The sequence below is a fragment of the Panthera onca genome, chromosome X (assembly GCF_046562875.1).
Source record: "Panthera onca isolate mPanOnc1 chromosome X, mPanOnc1 haplotype 2, whole genome shotgun sequence".
NCBI lineage: Eukaryota > Metazoa > Chordata > Mammalia > Carnivora > Felidae > Panthera > Panthera onca.
This window is the reverse complement of record NC_138357.1, coordinates 109,686,259-109,704,831: the sequence shown is the minus strand read 5'-3', so window position 1 is coordinate 109,704,831 and position 18,573 is coordinate 109,686,259. Positions and strand designations below refer to the sequence as shown.

The window sequence follows — 18,573 nt, the reverse complement described above, 5'->3', positions numbered from 1 at the left end:
CAGGTCTGCCACGAATAGATTCCGAAACTTTGCCTCCTGGTTTATAGTCAGTCGGCCGGCAGGCACTGTGTAAACCCAAGCGGAGAGAAGTCCAAGCAGCGAGGCCCCGGCGGCACTGGCCAGCCTCCTTTCCCAGGCGTGGGCCCTAGTCGGCCTTCCCGCCCCCGCTTCCCCGCCCCTTACAAGGGGACCTGCGCTTGGTCAGGCAGCCACTGGTGCGACTTCCTTCCTCTCGGAGCAAGATGGCGGGGGGCGAGGCTGGCGTGACTCTGGGGCAGCCGCATCTTTCTCGCCAGGATCTCGCCACCTTGGTAAGGTTTCGTGCTGCAGGGATACGGAGGGAGCTCAGAAGTGAGTGATAGAGCCTCCCGGGAGGGGTTGAGATCAGGCAGTGCCGGGATGTCGGGAGCATGCATTAGGAGGGAGCCTTGGAGTCGGGCGCCCTAAGCTGAGCTCGCGCCGCCGGCTGTACCCCGGCAAGTCTGCGAGCTGTGCATGGGGGTGTAAGATTGTGGGATTTCGAGCCCCCCGAAGGATTCGGCTGGAAAGTGATGGTGTTAAATGTCACTAAGGCTTTTGCTTCTGAAGGTCTGGGGAGGGAGTATCTACATAGTCCTTAGCCCTAATACTGTCAAGTTTGGGGGGCCTCGGGCCTTCACATCTCCCATAGTGAGTGGAGTTGTCTTCTCTAACGATGAAGGACTCTTAGGGCATCCCGGCCATCAGAACAGAAGATTGCTTTTTCAGGAAAAGCGCTTTGGAAGCTCTGTGGAGCAAATGTAAAATCAAAGGAAAGTTGTGATTGGTCTTATGTACAGCGACTTAAAATAAAAATGTTTGGTTGTAGGATGTTAGCAAGTTGACGCCACTTTCACACGAAGTTATCAGCAGACAAGCCACGATTAATATAGGTAAGATAAGAGTAACTTGGTGGGGTGCTTGGGTGGCTCTGTGGTTAAGCATCCGACTCTTGACTTTGGCTCAGGTCATGATCTAGCAGTTTGTGGGTTCCAGCCCCGCATCAGGCTCTGTGCTTACAGTGCAGAGCCTGCCTGGGATTCTCCCTCCTCCTCCTCCTCCTCCTCCTCCTCCTCCTCCTTCTTCTTCTTCTTCTTCTTCTTCCTCTCTCTCTCTCTCTCTCTCTCTCTCTGCCCCTCCCCCACTCACACGTGCTCTCTTTCTCAAAATAAGTAAACAAAGCCTTAGTCTTTTCATGACCTGACTTGTTTGATCTCGACAAGTAATTTTTTAACCTCTTCCTTTGTGTGATTACCTGAATTATATGAGGATACAGACTTTCAAGAAATAGACTTTGAGCCCTTGTGAGCAAAGCACCTGTCAGATTTTGTGGGAAGCACATATTGTTCCTGCCTAGTTTACAGACTAGGTGAGAAGATACATATAAAAAGTTTAGTAGCATAAGGCAATATGTAGTCGTATGTATCAGAGGAGTTGAAAATGTGGTGGTATTTGCCACACAGGGTTATTGCAAGGGCAGAATTTTTAAAAATTTTATTTGGTATATAAGCTGTTATTAAGTAGTTTCTCTCCCTGCCCATTGCCATCTGGAACTTTAGAGGAGAAGGTATGTTGACTGAGTGTCAAGTTAGAGTATCTGACAGCCTGTACAAACAGCACAATTAAATCTAGTTGAAAGTAAAGCTCTACCATCAGGTTATTAAGAAATTATAAGATATATGTTACCCTTGCTAGCATTACCATAATTAAACCTGGGTGGTTTGCTTGTTTTCATGGATTCTTTTTGGTTGTTTCAGGTTGTTTCATACCTGTTTACTTCACTCTGGATATACTGGAAAGTTTCTTAGTATATAGAATTTTATGTTCTTGTTGAGTGTTTATTTTTGTATTTAACCTAATTTTTTTAAGTGTTAATTTTATTTATTTATTTATTTTAAAAATTTATATCCAAATTAGTTAGCATATAGTGAAACAGTGATTTCAGGAGTAGATTCCTTAGTGCCCCTTACCCATTTATCCTATCCCCCCTCCCACAATCCCTCCCGTAAACCTCAGTTTGTTCTCCATATTTATGAGTCTCTTCTGTTATGTCCCCCTCCTTGTTTTTATATTATTTTTGTTTCCCTTCCCTTATGTTCATCTGTTTTGTCTCTTAAAGTCCTCCTATGAGTGAAGTCATATGATTTTTGTCTTTCTCTAATTTCACTTAGCGTAATAACCTCCAGTTCTATCCACATAGTTGCAAATGGCAAAATTTCATTCTTTTTGATTGTCGAGTAATACTCCATTGTGTATATATAGCACATCTTTATCCATTCATCCATCGATGGACATTTGGGCTCTTTCCATACTTTGGCTATTATTGATAGTGCTGCTATAAACACGGGGGTGCATGTGTCCCTTTGAAACAGCACACCTGTATCCCGTGGATAAATGCCTAGTAGTGCCATTGCTGGGTCGTAGGGTAGTGCTATTTTTAGTTTTTTGAGGAACTTTCGTACTGTTTTCCACAGTGGCTGCACCAGCTTGCATTCCCAGAGCGTTTATTTCAGATGAAGGCAGTCTTTCATGTGATTAGAAACATAAAATGAATAGCTTTTACTATACTGACTGTAGTTTTTGAACAAGATTGTCTTTACATGGAAGGTTCACTTCAGACCTGTATCAGCATAAGGTTTGGGTAGAAAAGAATATGAAGGAGGAAAAACTGAAGTCACAGTTGGTTTTACATTGATATTTATAGGGAGTTACAGCTTTGGGTTTTCTCCTCTGATGCTATTTGAAAAAGTATTTGGTATAATTGAATGCATATGAATTAATTTCTTGTACTTTGTCTGTAGGTACAATTGGTCACGTAGCTCATGGGAAATCCACAGTTGTAAAAGCTATTTCTGGAGTTCACACTGTCAGGTTCAAAAATGAACTAGAAAGAAATATTACGATCAAGCTTGGATATGCTAATGCTAAGGTGAGCTGTGTATACTGTGGAACTAGAAATAACTTTGTTGAATGTGCACGTAACAAATTTGAATCTTTTTTTTGTTGGAACTTTTAGATTTATAAACTTGATGACCCAAGTTGTCCTCGGCCAGAATGTTATAGATCCTGTGGAAGTAGTACGCCCGATGAGTTTCCTACAGACATTCCAGGGACCAAAGGGAACTTCAAATTAGTCAGGTGAGCTCTTTCATGCTAAGAACACTTTATATGTCATATTCTGTTGTCTTCTAATTATCCTTTTTGAAGTATTTAACTGAGATACTAAATAATGAAACTGCTGAATGTTTTTGTTTTTATATTTTTTATTGTTTTGGTTGTCTATTATGACAGTAATTTGAAAAGTCAAGTATTTCAACCTCCATTTAGATACTTGAGTGCAAATTCTTCAAAGGAAAGGTATCACGCAAGCAGGTGGAAACACAGCTGTTTGGATTTAGGGGATGCTTTTTGCCAGGCTTCCCAAATTTCTTTTAAACAATGTTGTTTCTGTTTTTTAGATAGTGGATGAACAAAGCAATATTTAATTACCTCTCTTAAATACATGGTCTTGTTACCCATCTGTTTTCTGAATATGATTCATATCCTAGTTTTTTATCAGAGGATACAGACTTTTGCCTAGTGGTGTTAATGTGGGATTGGGAATGGCCCACAAAGAAATTTTAGATTGGGGCAAAGCTGGAACTAAGAGATGAGAGTGAGGCTCTTGCTTTGGGCCCCAAATATAAGGGGGAATATCCCCCCGAACACCTCAGTAATCAGGGTAAATAGTATTTTGAGACAGTGCTTTTTGAAATTAATGCAAAGAAATCTTAATAAATAGAATGTTGTTTGTTTAAATTAGACAATTACAGATTTTTTTCTCTTCATTATCACTGTTTTTGGCTCATTGTGGCATTATTAATTTTGATACTTTGCTCATCATGGACTTTTTTGCATTAATTTTGTTTTAACAATCTTAAATTTAAATATTATTTATTTTGATTAGCGGGTTTTTTTGGCACCGTCTTAAACTTTGCACCTGAGGCAGATTCCTCCCTTGGCCTTACCCTAGTTCTGGTCCTTGATCAGAGATCACGTTTTTTTATAAATGGCCAAATTGTAAATATTTACAGCTTTGCAGACCATAGGTTCTCTGTGAAGAGGCTACTCATCTCTGCTCTTGTGTTATGAAAGCAAATACAAATAATATGTGCTTGAGTGGGTATGGGCCAGGTTTGGCCTAAGGGCCTTAGTCGGCTAACCTCTGTTTGAGATCATGTCATTGTGAGCCTACACTTTTTGGATATAGTGATTCTGAATGAGTAGTATAGTTTTATTAAAATAGTACTGCTGTCTCTACTTCACATTAGCAGTTCCAGCTTTTCAAGGTGTTAGAGGAATTTTTGGCAAGTTATTCTTTCAGATGGCAGTGCCTGTTCTGTTAACACTGTTTTAGCTTTCAAATTAATGACATTTCCAGCATATACTCTGTACCATACTCTATACCCTATTCCTTTTGATTGGATTTGGGAATTTCTGTCTGCGGAAATACAGATTGATCTTAGGACTCATTGTTACTTCTTAATTATTAGACACGTATCCTTTGTTGATTGCCCCGGCCACGATATTTTGATGGCGACTATGCTGAACGGTGCAGCAGTGATGGATGCAGCCCTTCTGCTGATAGGTAAATACATCAAAGCTGCCTTGGACAGATCAGTGTGGAACGAATCCAGGGTGGGATATTGAAACGAGAACCAAGGCCATTAAGGGCCATTTCCCTTACCTAAGGGTGACACCGACGGGAGGTAACATGTCAACTAGGATGACATCCCTGCCTACCAGCTGTCACACGATAGTAAACAAGATCTGGGGCTGACAGGTGAATCCTTACAGTAGTATATATTTTGAAAAAGTCGATAGTGCGTTTTTCCCGTCTAGATCACGTGAAATGATTTCTTATTTTAGTTTTAAATTTAGTTATAAACGTGCCTTTTTTTTTTTTTGGTCTGTGCGTCGTCCACTGCAACATTGACACATAGTGGTTTTATTTAGATGCATATCTCCTAATAAGTGCTAAAGTGTAGACCTCATTGGGGTTTTCAAAGCTAGGGTTTCTTATGTGAGCTCTTAAGAGATTTCATTGACATGGAACATAATTTTTAAAAGCATGCCACGTATATACAGTACAGGACATCTGAACATCACTGCTTAGGGAAAATGATCATTGGAGTGCACAACAAAACGTGCTCATTTCTATGTGATACACTGTTGGTTATCTTCACGTTTAGTGTTCTTCCCTCCCTTTGTTAGAGAGTACCCTTTGATGGTAGTTGAAATTCACAGAATGTAATAAGCGTCTTCCCTTCTGAATTACTCTCTGCCCCTCAGGAGCTGGACTGGGCCAAAACATCTCTAAGACTGAATAGAGCCAGAGGGCTATGACTTACCCTTGAACAAAAGCTAAGGGCAGACCCTAAATGCCAAACTTGTTGATTCCAAGCTTCTTGCTTAGGATCAGGGATGAGAGCCAAATGATTTGGAGGCTGTAATGAATGCAAGCACAGAGAGTGAAGCAAGGGCAAAAGGTGGACGCCTGGCAATAATAGTCAGGACTTTTGCCTTGAGTAAGGATAAGACCTGGACAAATTTTCTTTATTAGATGCCAGGTAAAAATTTTTTTGGTAGTAAAATAGACATAAAATTTACCATTTTAGCTGTTTAAACTGTACAACTCAGTGACATTAAGTACATTCACAGTGTTAGACGAGCATCACCATCTTCTAGTTCCAGAATATTTTCATTGCCCCAAAAGGAAAACCACATGCCCGTTAAACAGTCACTGTGTACCATATCCCTCCCTCTAGCTCCTGGCAACCATTTATCTGCTTTCTGTCCCTGTGGATTTGCCTGGTCTTAATATTTCCAGCTGATTCTCATGGCATCTTTCTGATTCTTTGTCATCTAGCTGGTAATGAGTCTTGTCCTCAACCTCAGACATCTGAACACCTGGCTGCCATAGAAATCATGAAACTGAAGCATATTTTGATTCTACAAAATAAAATTGATTTGGTAAAAGAAAGTCAGGCTAAAGAGCAGTATGAACAGATCCTTGCATTTGTACAAGGTAAGAAGCCGTGATACTTAATAAATCTGTGAATTGTTTAGACACGTATATAGTCCAGATACAGATGTTAAATTACCTTTTAGTATAATAGACTATCTGAAATAGAATACATTTATGGATTTTAAGCCTTCTTTCCCTCCCTAGTATTTGTTAGCCACCTAACACAACTAGTGAAATCTTTGTTTCTGAATTTAATAAACTTGGTTTTAATGTTTATTTTTGAGAGAGAGCAAGCGAGTGAGCACGGGAGAGGGGCAGGGAGAAAAGGAGAGGATCTGAAGCAGACTCTGTGCTGACAGTAGAGAGCCTCATGTGGGGCTCGAACTTACGAACCATGAGATCATGACCTGAGCCGAAGTTGGATGCTTAGCTGACTGCGTCACCCAGGCGCCCCTGAAAATTTTTTTTATTGAAGTATAGTTGACCTCCTATTACATTAGTTTCAAGCATACAACATAGTGATTCAACAGTTTCGACAATTTTATACATTATGCAATGCTCCACGTAGTAAGTGGAGTCACCAACTGTCTTCGCGCACAGTTCTTACATTATTACTGACTACATTCCCCATGCTGTACATTTCATCCCAGTGATTTTTTATTTTATAATTGGAAAGATAAACCAAAGTATATTTCTGCTGACTGAAAGAGCTGAAGTTTGTATCCTGGAAACTATCAGATTTAAAAAAAATAATAACTTACTTTAAAGAACAAAAGCATTTTTTTTTATACTTAGGTCTTATACTATTTATTCTTACCAGGTAGTTACTTTGATCATTGGAACTGACAATGATTTATTTAGCCTTTATAGTGTCTGTTTCTCTAACAGCATGGTGTTTTTCATTTCACAGCAGACATGATGCATGTTGTTGACAATTCTCTCTTAGCCTTGTTGGTGGAAAGGTTGAGTTCCTGTGAACTCAGTTCTGTTGTTATGAAAAAGAATAAGTCCTTTTGATGAAAATCTAATTATGTTTGGTTCATTTCTTTGCCCAGCCTGTTTGACATATAATTAATAAGGAGGAAATATTATATGAGCCAGTAGTCTTTGATTAGCACCGAGTCTGTAGTTTTACTTTGACATTTATTGGGAGGTTAATTACATATTATTAGAAATCTTTCAACTAGTAAAGTGCTCTTTCCCAGGAGTGTTAGTATTTTATTCCTTTAGACAGTGTTATCATTTTTAGTATATTAAATATATATGTTAATATATTTTAGCAGTTTTTTTCTGCAAAGGAACTAGTGTTCATTTTCAGGAATAGAACAAACAATACTGCCACCTTTCTAAACAGAATTATCACTTTTATCCTGTTGCTGGCATTTGTGGGGGGATGTTTAGGCATTTGTTTGAGCAATCTTAAGTGTTTCATGTAACACAGATGAAGTTCTGTTAAACTAAAGAATCTTAATCTGAATTTCCTATAGGTACAGTAGCAGAAGGAGCTCCTATTATTCCAATTTCCGCTCAGCTGAAATACAATATTGAAGTTGTCTGTGAGTACATAGTGAAGAAAATTCCAGTACCCCCAAGAGACTTTACTTCAGAACCCCGACTCATTGGTAAGTGACAGTATTTGTCTTTATTTTTATTTTTTTTGATGTTTATTCATTTTAGAGAGAGAGACAAAGCATGAGCAGCGGAAGAGGGCGAGGCAGAGAGGGAGACACAGAATCGGAAGCAGGCTCCAGGCTCTGAGCTGTCAGCACAGATCCCCACATGAAGCTCGAACCCATGAACCGTGAGATCATGAACTGAGCCGAAGTCGGACACTTTAACTGACTCAGCCACCCAGGCACCCCTGTCTTTAACTCTTAATTTGATCTTTTTCACATTAGTGATTTTCCTCTAAGGGTGTTTATTAATACTTTTTCTTTCTACAGAGGTGATAATAAATTACCATCCTTATAAAAAAATTTTTTTAAGTTTATTTTGAGAGAGAATATGAGCGTGAGTGGGGAGGAGCAGAGAGGGGGAGAGAGAATCCCAAGCAGGCTCTGCGCTGTCAGCACAGAGCCCAACATGGAACTAGATTCCATGAACCATGGGATCCCAGAACCTGAGCCAGAATCAAGAGTTGGACGCTTAACTGACGGAGCTGCCCAGGAGCTCCTTAAACATTGTTTTTTTTAATAACTGCGTGATATTCCATAGTATGGGTGTACCATCATATGCCCCCTATCAATTAACTTTTAACTTATTTCCCCTTTTTTCATCATAAGTAAGGCTGCAATAAATGTAGGAGTAATAATAATAGATTTTGTATAAAGTCACCCCTGTGTGTATAAGAATTATGTGGCTGCTGTTTTATTTATTTTTTAATTTTTTTTCTTTAAGATTTATTTATTTTTGAGAAAGAGAGGCAGAGTGCGAATGGGGGGGGAGGGGCAGAGAAAGGGAGACAGAATCCAAAGCAGGCTCCAGGCTCTGAGCTGTCAGCACAGAGCCGGAGGCGGGGCTTGAACTCACATATGGTGAGATCCTGACCTAAGCTAAAGTCGGTGGCTTAAGTGACTGAGCCACCCAGGCATCCCTGTGGCTGCTATTGTAGAAGTTAACTTAGAAAAGAACATTTCCTTTAAAGTTAAAACGAGCAGAATTGGCTTTAATTTGTTTTGTTTTCTTTTAGTTATTAGGTCCTTTGATGTCAACAAACCTGGCTGTGAAGTTGATGACCTTAAGGGTGGTGTAGCTGGTGGTAGTATTCTAAAAGGAGTATTAAAGGTGAACTGGATTTTTATTGTCTTTGTTTTGTTTGTTTTTCCCTTGTCTTTTTTTTTTAATGTTTGTTTATTTTGAGAGAGAGATACTGAGATCTCGAGTAGGGGAAGGGCAGAGAGAGAGGGAGAGAGAATCCCAAGCAGGCTCCATGCTGTCATCGCAGAGCCTGATGTGGGCTCAGTCTCATGAATCATGAGAACATGACTTGAGCCAAAGTCCAGAGTCAGATGCTTAACTGATTGAGCTGTCCAGGAGCCCCTGTTTTTCTCTTGTTTTAATCATAAGGTGGATAGTATGGATACTCCAAACAGAAAGTACTATTTTCGGAGTATGGAGAGAGGTGTGTGTGGTATGTAGCTAGCAACAGTTGGATGAATGGTTCTGGTTTTGAAACTCTATGTCTGTTTTTTGTTTTGTTTTGTTTTGTTTTGTTTTGTTTTGTTTTGTTTTTTAACAGCAGTCTTTGACATAGAAAAAGAATTGCCTTTTCAGTTATGGGGTCTTCCTGTTAGGACTTTTGATATGTAAGTGGTAATTGTATCATCCCAGGGTGATTCTAATTACAAACTTACATGTTTACAGGTGGGCCAAGAGATAGAAGTCAGACCTGGTATTGTTTCCAAAGATAGTGAAGGAAAACTCATGTGTAAACCAATCTTTTCGAAAATCGTGTCACTTTTTGCGGAGCATAATGATCTTCAGTATGCTGCTCCAGGAGGTCTTATTGGTAAGGATTTCTTTTCTTAACCTTACGTTTTTAATTTGTGGTATTTTTCGTGGGAAAAGGAGTACCCAAAAAGGTGTATTGTAGATTTTTAATTGGGTATTTTAAATGATTGGGTTGGGGGAATGTTTGTGTGGTTAAGCTGTTGATTTTAGTTCATAAGATGGTTTCATGTGTTGATAAAAATTATTTTAAGCATAAAGAAGAATACATTTTGGTTTAGTATATAAAGGAATGCCTTTTAGCAATAAAGTAAGTTTTATGACCCAGTGTTAAAACACCCAAGTATACTTTTTTGTCTACACAGTTATGGCGGTAGAGAGTGGTTGTTTTTGTGTGTGTGTTTTGCAAATGGAAAGTTACCCACAAATGTCACTTGAATCATGTCAGATCATATTTACTCTGAGGTGAGACTAAAAAAATAACTCTGATTATATAGGAATTACTGAGATGATTTATGGATTTCCTGGTCACTTAAAACTTATTGTTATTACCAGATACCCAGAAAAAGATAAGATTTAGTAAGAATTAGACCTATTGTACCTTTGGATTAAAGAAGAAATTGTTGGATAAAGAAGGAGTTTGTCTTTTGGTTCTCTGGTCTTTAGGTATATAATTCATTTTTTTATCCTATCTTGTAATTAATAGTTTATTGTATATAATTTAACGATAATGCTCATGTAGCCACCACCCAGCTTGAACAGTTGTCAATACTTTATTTTGCTTCATCTTTATATTTTCTTCCCTCTCCTCATACACAGCTAAAGTATTTTGAAGTGGATCCTAGGAATCAGATAATGAAGTCATGAAGTTTTTTTTTTTTTTTTCTTTTGATTAGCCCTCCAGGGGAGAATTGGCAGGCAAATATTCTATAAATTACTCATTATGAATTTTGTATCTTCTTACTCTTTATTAAGTGTAGTCACACTCAACTTTTGAGTTAGGCTATCATTTCTGTCCTTTGTTTAGAATTTAAATCAAACGACTGTCCTCAAAGGCCCAACAAATCCGTAGGTTTATGATTCTTTCTTCAGGTAAGACATATTTTGTCATACCTATGTAGCTATTACATGAGTGTGGAAGTGTAAATGTGTGTTAAAACTTACAGGTGTTTGCTTTACTTGTTTGACTAAGTTTTGGGTAGACAGCTTAATGGGAAATAAAAAGTTGGACTTTATGTATCTTGTTTTATATCAGGAGTAGGAACAAAAATTGACCCCACTTTGTGCCGAGCTGACAGAATGGTGGGACAGGTACTTGGTGCAGTTGGAGCTTTACCAGAGATCTTCACAGAATTGGAAATCTCCTATTTCCTACTTAGACGGCTTCTAGGTGTACGCACTGAAGGAGACAAGAAAGCAGCAAAGGTAAGTGCTCTCTGTAATTCCTGTTTCAGAAAAGTGGCAGTGATGTTAAGACCAGTTTTGAGGTTCACTCTTTGACAGTTAACATGGGATTAAGAAAAAGAAAATGTGAGTAAATTTGATTTTCTACTTTCAGAAAGTCATTTATTGAGAACTTAGATATGGTTATCAGTTTAAAGTAAAAAAGCCAAAAAAAACCCAAACAAAAATGTATGTCCCATATGTCAGTGACATGAAACTGTTACTATCCGTATGATTTTGATTTTTAAAGTTTTAGGTTAAGTCAGCAGAGATGGACAGTTGCTGACATCTCTTGTTGGCAAGGATGTAGGAGAATAATAAGCATGCCTTTTTGGAAAGCATTTTCTTGATTTTAGGGTTTATTTTTCCCCGATTTACTTCCCTAGGTGCAAAAGCTGTCTAAGAATGAAGTGCTCATGGTGAACATAGGATCCCTGTCGACAGGAGGAAGAGTTAGTGCAGTTAAGGCCGATTTGGGCAAAATCGTTCTGACTAATCCTGTGTGCACAGAAGTAGGAGAAAAAATTGCTCTTAGCCGAAGAGTTGAGAAACACTGGCGGTAAGTTTATTAGCCTCTGTCACTAATAAAAAAGTCAATTCCCTTAAGTTCTTGGTGGTGTATGTGCACACTTTACCTTGAACATAACAGTTATTGAGGCTGTAGCTCAGCTCTTCTTTTGGATGGCTTTGAAATCTTTATCTCTAGCCCTGATCTGTGATACACACAACCTATGAAAGAAACCGGTGAATTTAGATTCAATGTTTCTCTTATCTTTAGCTTTTTAAAACATTTTATTTGGAGATAATTTCAAACTTAACAAGAAAGTTGCAAGAATTGCACATAACCTCCTGTATTCCCTTTTCCCAGATACACCGTTTATTTTTACATATGCGTGTAAGTACTCTTCTATATGTATATACTTTTTGCTCAACTGTTTGACGAGCAGGTTGTATGTATCATACCTCTTGATCTCTTCACAGTTGGTGTATATTTCCTAAAAACATGGACATTCTCTTATATAATTGCTTCAAGAAGTTAGCATTGATAAATTACTGAAATCTCCAGTCACTAATCCAGTTATACGGCTTTTCCCAATAATGTCCTCTAGTCCCTTCATTCTAGGCTCATGCATTGCATTAGTTATCATGTCTCTTTGATCTCTAATCTGAAACTTTCTCAGCTTTTCTTTGTCTTACTTGACATAGACTATTTTGAAGAATATAAGCTGGTTTTTAGACTCTTCCTCACTTTATCTGAAATTTCTTAAGATGAGATTCAGGTTATGTAGTCTTGGCTGGAATACTTTATATAGTTGGTGATGCCTCCTCAGGGAATCATAGCCAGAGGCACATGAGATCTGATTGCTCCTCCTCGTTAAGGTTAATTTTGATTATGCAAGTAAGGTTTTGTTCCCATTTTCTATATAGTTACTCTTTTTTTTTTTTAACTTTTTAAAAAATAATTTTTTTATTTTTGAGAGACAGAGTGCGAGTGGGGGAGGGGCAGAGAGAGAGAGGAAGACACAGAATCTGAAGCAGGCTCCGGGCTCCAAGCTGTTAGCACAGAGCCCAACATGGGGCTCGAACCCATGAACCGTGAGATCATGACCTGAGCCAAAGTCAGACACTCAACCTAGCTACCTAGGCGCCCCTATAGTTACTCTTTTTACCTATGCACCTCATTTTGTGGGGAGACTAGTTGAGACTATGTGATTAGTCTCCTCTTCATCCACTGATGATTCTTGTCTGAATTGAACTTGATTATGTTATTAAAATGATGACATCCCTCCCCCAAACCTGCCACTTCTCATTTATTATTCTTCCCTATTATTTACTTAAGTAGTTATAATTTAGCCTCGTGAAGTCCTATTTTATTCAGTAGGTTATGATTCATTACTGTCCTTATTTATTTTGATACCCAGATTGTTCAGGATTCATCCAGTAGAGACTCTTGAGGCTGGCTCCTGTGTCCTTTTGATACGTCCCCACCTTTTTTTTTTTTTTTTTTTAAATAGTTCCTTACTTGCTGGCACAAAATGTTCCAAACTCCTCTCATACCTCCCATGCTCCAGTTTTAAAATTGGCCGTTTTTCCAAGCCTGGTTTCTTTTAGTGGGAAATGGTATTTAGAAATGAAGATGTAGGTGCCAGGTGTGTTCATTGTTCCTAGGGTGCTATTCCTTCTAGGTCTTTTGAGTGGATAGAGCTAGGAAACACACACACATCTTAGACTTCTCTTTGCTTTTAGTTACCTGGTTAGTTACTGCAACTACCCTTCCTATTCTTTGTGACCTCATTATATCCCTATAGCCATTCTTTCACACCTAAAAGTTACTGCCAAAGATTCCTAATTTACCTCTTCCTTTGTTAGTTAAGAATTCGGTCAAAATTAATCTTCCTAAAACATCTTTATTATGATATGTTCAATAATTTTCAGTAGCTTCTCATTACTTTATGATATTCAGGACCTTTCTGGAAGCCTGCTTCAATGCATTTTATGTTTCTTCCTTCTTTGTCTCATATAAACCCTCTAAATTACATTGTTCTGTGTCCTCATTGTTGTCATAATTATTCATATCTTTGGCTGTCTGTTTTTTCCTCAGTACTTCCCTTATTAAGGCTTTCCTGATACCGTGCCCCATGAAGGTTTCTCATCACTTACTGTTCAGAAAATCGATCTGAATCATTATTCTCTAATTGAGACAGAGTTTAACTTTTGGTTGAATTTTAAGTAAATAATCCTGCTTTGTGGTGATTTATGTCATTTGATTTTATTCTTTGGTATGATTATACTATTTGCTATTATAGACATAATGATTTCCGGGGTATTTTAAAATAGGCTTAAATAGTAAACTTTGAAAAACTCACAGCATGGAGTGTATTAGTCTCAGAATGGTACAATTCCTAGATCAGAATAGATTTAAAATAAAAGGATTTTTTTGTGTCTGCCCGCTAATCCTTTAAGAGATCTCTGTCCAAATGAAACTTTAGATTTTGCTTAAAAATTAGCAAGACTCCACCATAAAACTGTTAAAACTAGTAATAAATGGGGGCGCCTAGGTGGCTCAGTCAGCTAAATGTCTGACTTCGGCTCCATCATGATTTCATGGTTTGTGGGTTCGAGCCCCACCTCAGGCTCTGTGCTGATGGCTCAGAGCCTGGAGCCTGCTTCAGATTCTGTGTCTTCCTCTCTCTCTGCCCCTCCCCTGCTTGCGCTCTGTCTCTCTCTCTCTCAAAAATAAATAAACGTCGAAAAAAAAATTTAGGGGCACCTGGGTGTGTCAGTTGGTTAAGCATCCGACTTCTGCTCAGGTCATGATCTCACATCTCATGTTCGAGCCCCACATCAGGCTCTGTGCTCACAGCTCAGAACTTGGAGCTTGCTTCACATTCTCTGTCCCCATCTCTCTGCCCTCCCCTGTTCACTCTGTGTCTCTGTCTCTCAAAAATAAATAAACATTAAAATCCTATTTACAGTTGCCCCAAAAAGAATAAAATACTTGGGAATAAATTTAACCAAGGAAGACCTATACTCCTTGGTCTGTAAGACTTTGGTGAGAGAAAGTGAAGACAACACAAATAAATGGAAAGATATACCATGCTTATGAATTGGAAGAATTACTATTTACAGAAAAAATTTAACATTTATTTATTTTTTAATGTTTATTTTTGAGAGAGAGAGACAGCAGGGGAGGGGCAGAGAGAGAGGGAGACACAGAATCTGAAGCAGGCTCCAGGCTCTGAGCTGTCAGCACAGAACCCGATACGTGACTTGAACTCACAAACTGAGATCATGACCTGAGCCCAAGTCGGGCACTTAATCAACTGAGCTAACCGTGTGCCCCTGTGCTTATTTTTGAAGGAGAGAGACCATGTGTGACTGTGGGAGGGGCAGAGAGAGAGGGAGACAAAGAATCTGAAGCAGGCTCTAGGCTCTGAGCTGTCAGCACAGAGCCCGACACGGGGCTCAAACCCAGGAACTTTGAGATCATGACCTGAGCCCCAGTCGGACACTTAACCGACTGAGCAACCCAGGCTTCCCTTCTTTGGATTGGAAGAATTACTATTAAAATGTCGATACTGTCCAAAGCAATCTACAGATTCAGTGCAATTCCTATCAAAATACCATAGCATTGGGTTGCCTGGGTGGCTCAGTCGGTTAAGCGTCTGACTCTTGATTTTGACTCAGGTCATAATCTCACAGTTCATGGGATCAAGCCCCATCTGTGTAGGGCTGTTAGCACAGAGCCTCCTTTGGATTCTCTCTCTCTTCCTCCCTCCCCTTGCTTGTATGCTCGTTCTCACTTTCTCAAAATACATTAAAAAAATACCATATCATTTTTCATAGAACTAGAACACACAATCCGAAGATTTGTATGGAACCACAAAAAATTCCGAATAGCCAGAGTAGTCTTGAGAAAGAAGTATAAAGCTGGAGATATCACAATTCCAGATTTCAAGCTATACTGCAAAGCTGTAGTAATCAAAACAGTATGGTACCGGCACAAAAATAGACACATAGACGAATGGAACAAGATAGCCAAGAAATAAACCCTCACTTAAGTGGTAAATTAATCTATGACAGAGAAGGCAAGAATACACAGTGCGGAAAAAAGTGTCTCTTCAATAAATTGTGGTGGGATAACTGAATGACTACACACAAAAGAGTGAAACTGGACCACTTTTTTACACCATACACAAAGATAAATTCAAAATGGATTAAAGACCCGAAACCACAAAACTTAAAACATACTGATCTTTGATATTAGCCTTAGCAACATATTTATGGTATGTCTCCTCAGGCAAGGGAAGCAGAAGCAAAAATAAACTATTGGGACTATACCAAAATAGAAAGCTTTTGCACAATAAAAGAAATCATCAACAAAATGAAAAGACAACCTACTGATTGGGAGAAGGTATTTGCAAATGATAGCTCCAATGAAGGGTTAATATTCAAAATATATGAAGAACTTGTACAACTCAACACTGAAAAACCCCAAACAATTCAAGTAAAAAATGGGCATCTGAATAGACATTTTTCCAAAGGCATACCGATTATCAACAAACACATGAAGAATGTTCAATATCACTCATCATCAAGGAGATGCAAATCAAAACCACAATGAGATATCACCTTACATTACTCAGAATGGCTAGTATAAAAAAGACAAGTGTTTGGCAAGGATGTGGAGGAAAGGGAACCTTCATGCATGTTTGTGGGAATGTAAATTGGTGGCAAATACCGTGGAAAACATTATGGAAGTTCATCAAAAACTTAAAAATACCAGTAATTCCGCTACTGGGTATTTACCCCCCCCCCCAAAAATGAAAACACTAATTTGAAAAGGTACACCCCTATGTTCATTGCAGTGTTATTTACAGTAGCCAAGTGTCCATCCATAGATGATTGGATAAAGTAGATGTGGTATATGTACACAACAGAATATTACTCAGCCCAAAAAATATTTAAATCTTGTCATTTGTGACAAAATGGATGGAGCTAGAGGCTATTACACTAAGTTAAATAAGAGAAAGACAAATATTATTACTTTTAAATGTTACTCATTTTTTGAGAGGCAGAGTGTAAGTTGGGAAAGGGCAGAGAGGGAGACCCAGAATCCAAAGCAGGCTCCAGCACAGAGCCTGATGCGGGGCTCAAACCCACGAACCGCGAGATCATGACCTGAGCCTCAGTCAGACGCTTAACCAACTGAGCCACCCCGGTGCCCTGAGAAAGACAAATATTATATGCTTTCACTTGTATGTGGAATCTAAAAAAACAAAACAAGCAGGCTCGTGAATACAGGGACAGATTGATTTCTGGTGGTGGAGTGAGGTGGGTAGGGGGATGGGTGCAATGGGTGAAGGGGATTAAGGCTTCCAGTTATAAAATAAGTAAGTTCTGGGGATGAAAAGTAACAATTGAAGGAGCATGGTCAATAATAGAATGTGTGGCACCAGATGGGGAGTACACTTAATGGTAAGCATTGAGTAATACAGAGAATTGTCCAATCGCTATATTGTATACCTGAAACCGATACAATATATACCAACTATACTTCAATAATAAAAGTATTTAAAAATCAAATTTAATTTAGCAAGTGTGTTAATATTTTTAAATGAGAACATCTGAATGATTTACGTTCTTTAGAGTTGTGGTTTTACCCCATGAGATGGGTTTTGTTCTAGAAGCTATTGCTGAGGTAGCAATCCAGCCTACTCATTGATTAGAGAAAACACCAAAAGGGAGCAGAGGTTCCTCTGCTACTGAGAGTAATCTGCTACCAGACTATATATTCTACTTCCTCTCTAAGTTTTCTTTACCAGCCAAGGTCATGCTAAATCCTTTGTGATCTGTCGAGTGCTGTGAATGGTAAAAAAGCATTTTTCAATGAGGAAAGGATAGAGAATGAGATATTTTAGAAAATCAGGCTGTGGTAGATTGTGTATCAGCATGAATACTTTGGTGGACTAGACTGGTGGTTCTGGAGGGATTAGTGTATCCCTTTATTCTAGGGATAGAATAAAGACAAGCATATTTGTAGTAGCAACTTTTTGTTTGCTTTTTTTGGTCATTTATTATCTCTGGAGCCCATCTTTGTGAGCCTGAGAATCTACGAAGATAGCGTGAGCTTTCTTAATGGAGCGCAGGTTTTGGAAACATTCATAGCAGATAGGCAAGTAAAACCACTTACGTCATATGATTGTGTGGTAATGATAATGAAAGAGGTGTAAAATTCATGATTTAAAAATTTTGTTTTTTGCAGTTTAATTGGCTGGGGCCAAATAAGAAGAGGAGTGACGATCAAGCCAACAGTAGATGATGACTGAAGAATTCCAGTTAAATAATACATTTGGATGGAATCAGAATTTGTCTTTACAACCTAGGGGTATATTTTCATAGCAGTACTGGGAAATTAATTTCACAGCTCATTACCTTAGTGGCAGCTCTAAGGTTATTCTCATTTTTTGGTCATGAAAATTTAACCTCTACTGCTAAATTAGGATCTACAATAAATGTAAAAATTGGCATAATGTTGGATTGAATCTACATTTTAGCAGAAATTAATCATTCCCAAATAATGTCTAATTTATACATGATCACAGGTTTGAAATGAAATTGCTACAACCAGCCTTTGCTGTAGCACACGTACCAAGAAACCTGTTTGAAATAAAGGTTTTCTTCTTATTTTGCATGATTCATCTTTGAATAGTTCCAGGCTTGAAGAACTGTTATACCAAGTAAAAACTTGAAGGCACAAATTCTTGGAAACCAGCTTTCCTTTGCCCCATATTTAATGTTGCTTTATGTTTGAAACTGTGAGTGAAAAGGAAATTAATAAAACATTACCCTTTAGATCATAGGGGCCCATTCTCCTGGACGCACCTTTCCATCCCCTTCCTCGTTTCCTTAACTGGAACACAGGAAACTAGAGCCGCTTCTCCTCATCCTCTCCCTGATGCCCTGCAGTTGTTTCTGCATTGCTTATTACCTGAAACCCTCTAGCTTTCCCCCATTGCAAAATGTTCTTACACCGGATGATTCTAGATGAGTAACAGAGATCTTTCTAGGCCTTATTTTGTTTTTTCTTAACTGATTAATCAGGCTGTAATGTAGAGTCTAGTATTAGTAACCGTTGGACCTTTCAAGATGTCATT

At 38.6% G+C, this 18,573-nt stretch overlaps 1 protein-coding gene across 1 annotated transcript; it reads left to right on the top strand.

Moving 5' to 3' along the window:
• The first annotated feature begins 186 nt into the window (after positions 1-186).
• Positions 187-18,103, top strand: EIF2S3 (eukaryotic translation initiation factor 2 subunit gamma). Its single transcript, XM_081793362.1, has 12 exons — positions 187-311; positions 848-911; positions 2,820-2,947; positions 3,035-3,156; positions 4,551-4,645; positions 5,927-6,085; positions 7,513-7,647; positions 8,715-8,809; positions 9,389-9,533; positions 10,728-10,897; positions 11,302-11,474; positions 17,682-18,103. Exons 1-12 carry the CDS (start codon positions 243-245, stop codon positions 17,743-17,745), a joined length of 1,419 nt encoding a protein of 472 aa, XP_081649488.1. The 5' UTR covers positions 187-242; the 3' UTR covers positions 17,746-18,103.
• Positions 18,104-18,573: the final 470 nt, after the last annotated feature.

What these genes read in the sequence shown, in the direction of transcription:
- EIF2S3 (XM_081793362.1), top strand. Translation starts at nt 243, where the DNA reads ATGGCGGGGGGCGAGGCTGGCGTGACTCTGGGGCAGCCGCATCTTTCT. An exon ending in TTGGATATGCTAATGCTAAG is followed by an intron (nt 2,948 to 3,034) that starts GTGAGCTGTGTA and finishes TGGAACTTTTAG; the next exon opens with ATTTATAAACTTGATGACCC. An exon ending in TGCAGCCCTTCTGCTGATAG is followed by an intron (nt 4,646 to 5,926) that starts GTAAATACATCA and finishes TTTGTCATCTAG; the next exon opens with CTGGTAATGAGTCTTGTCCT.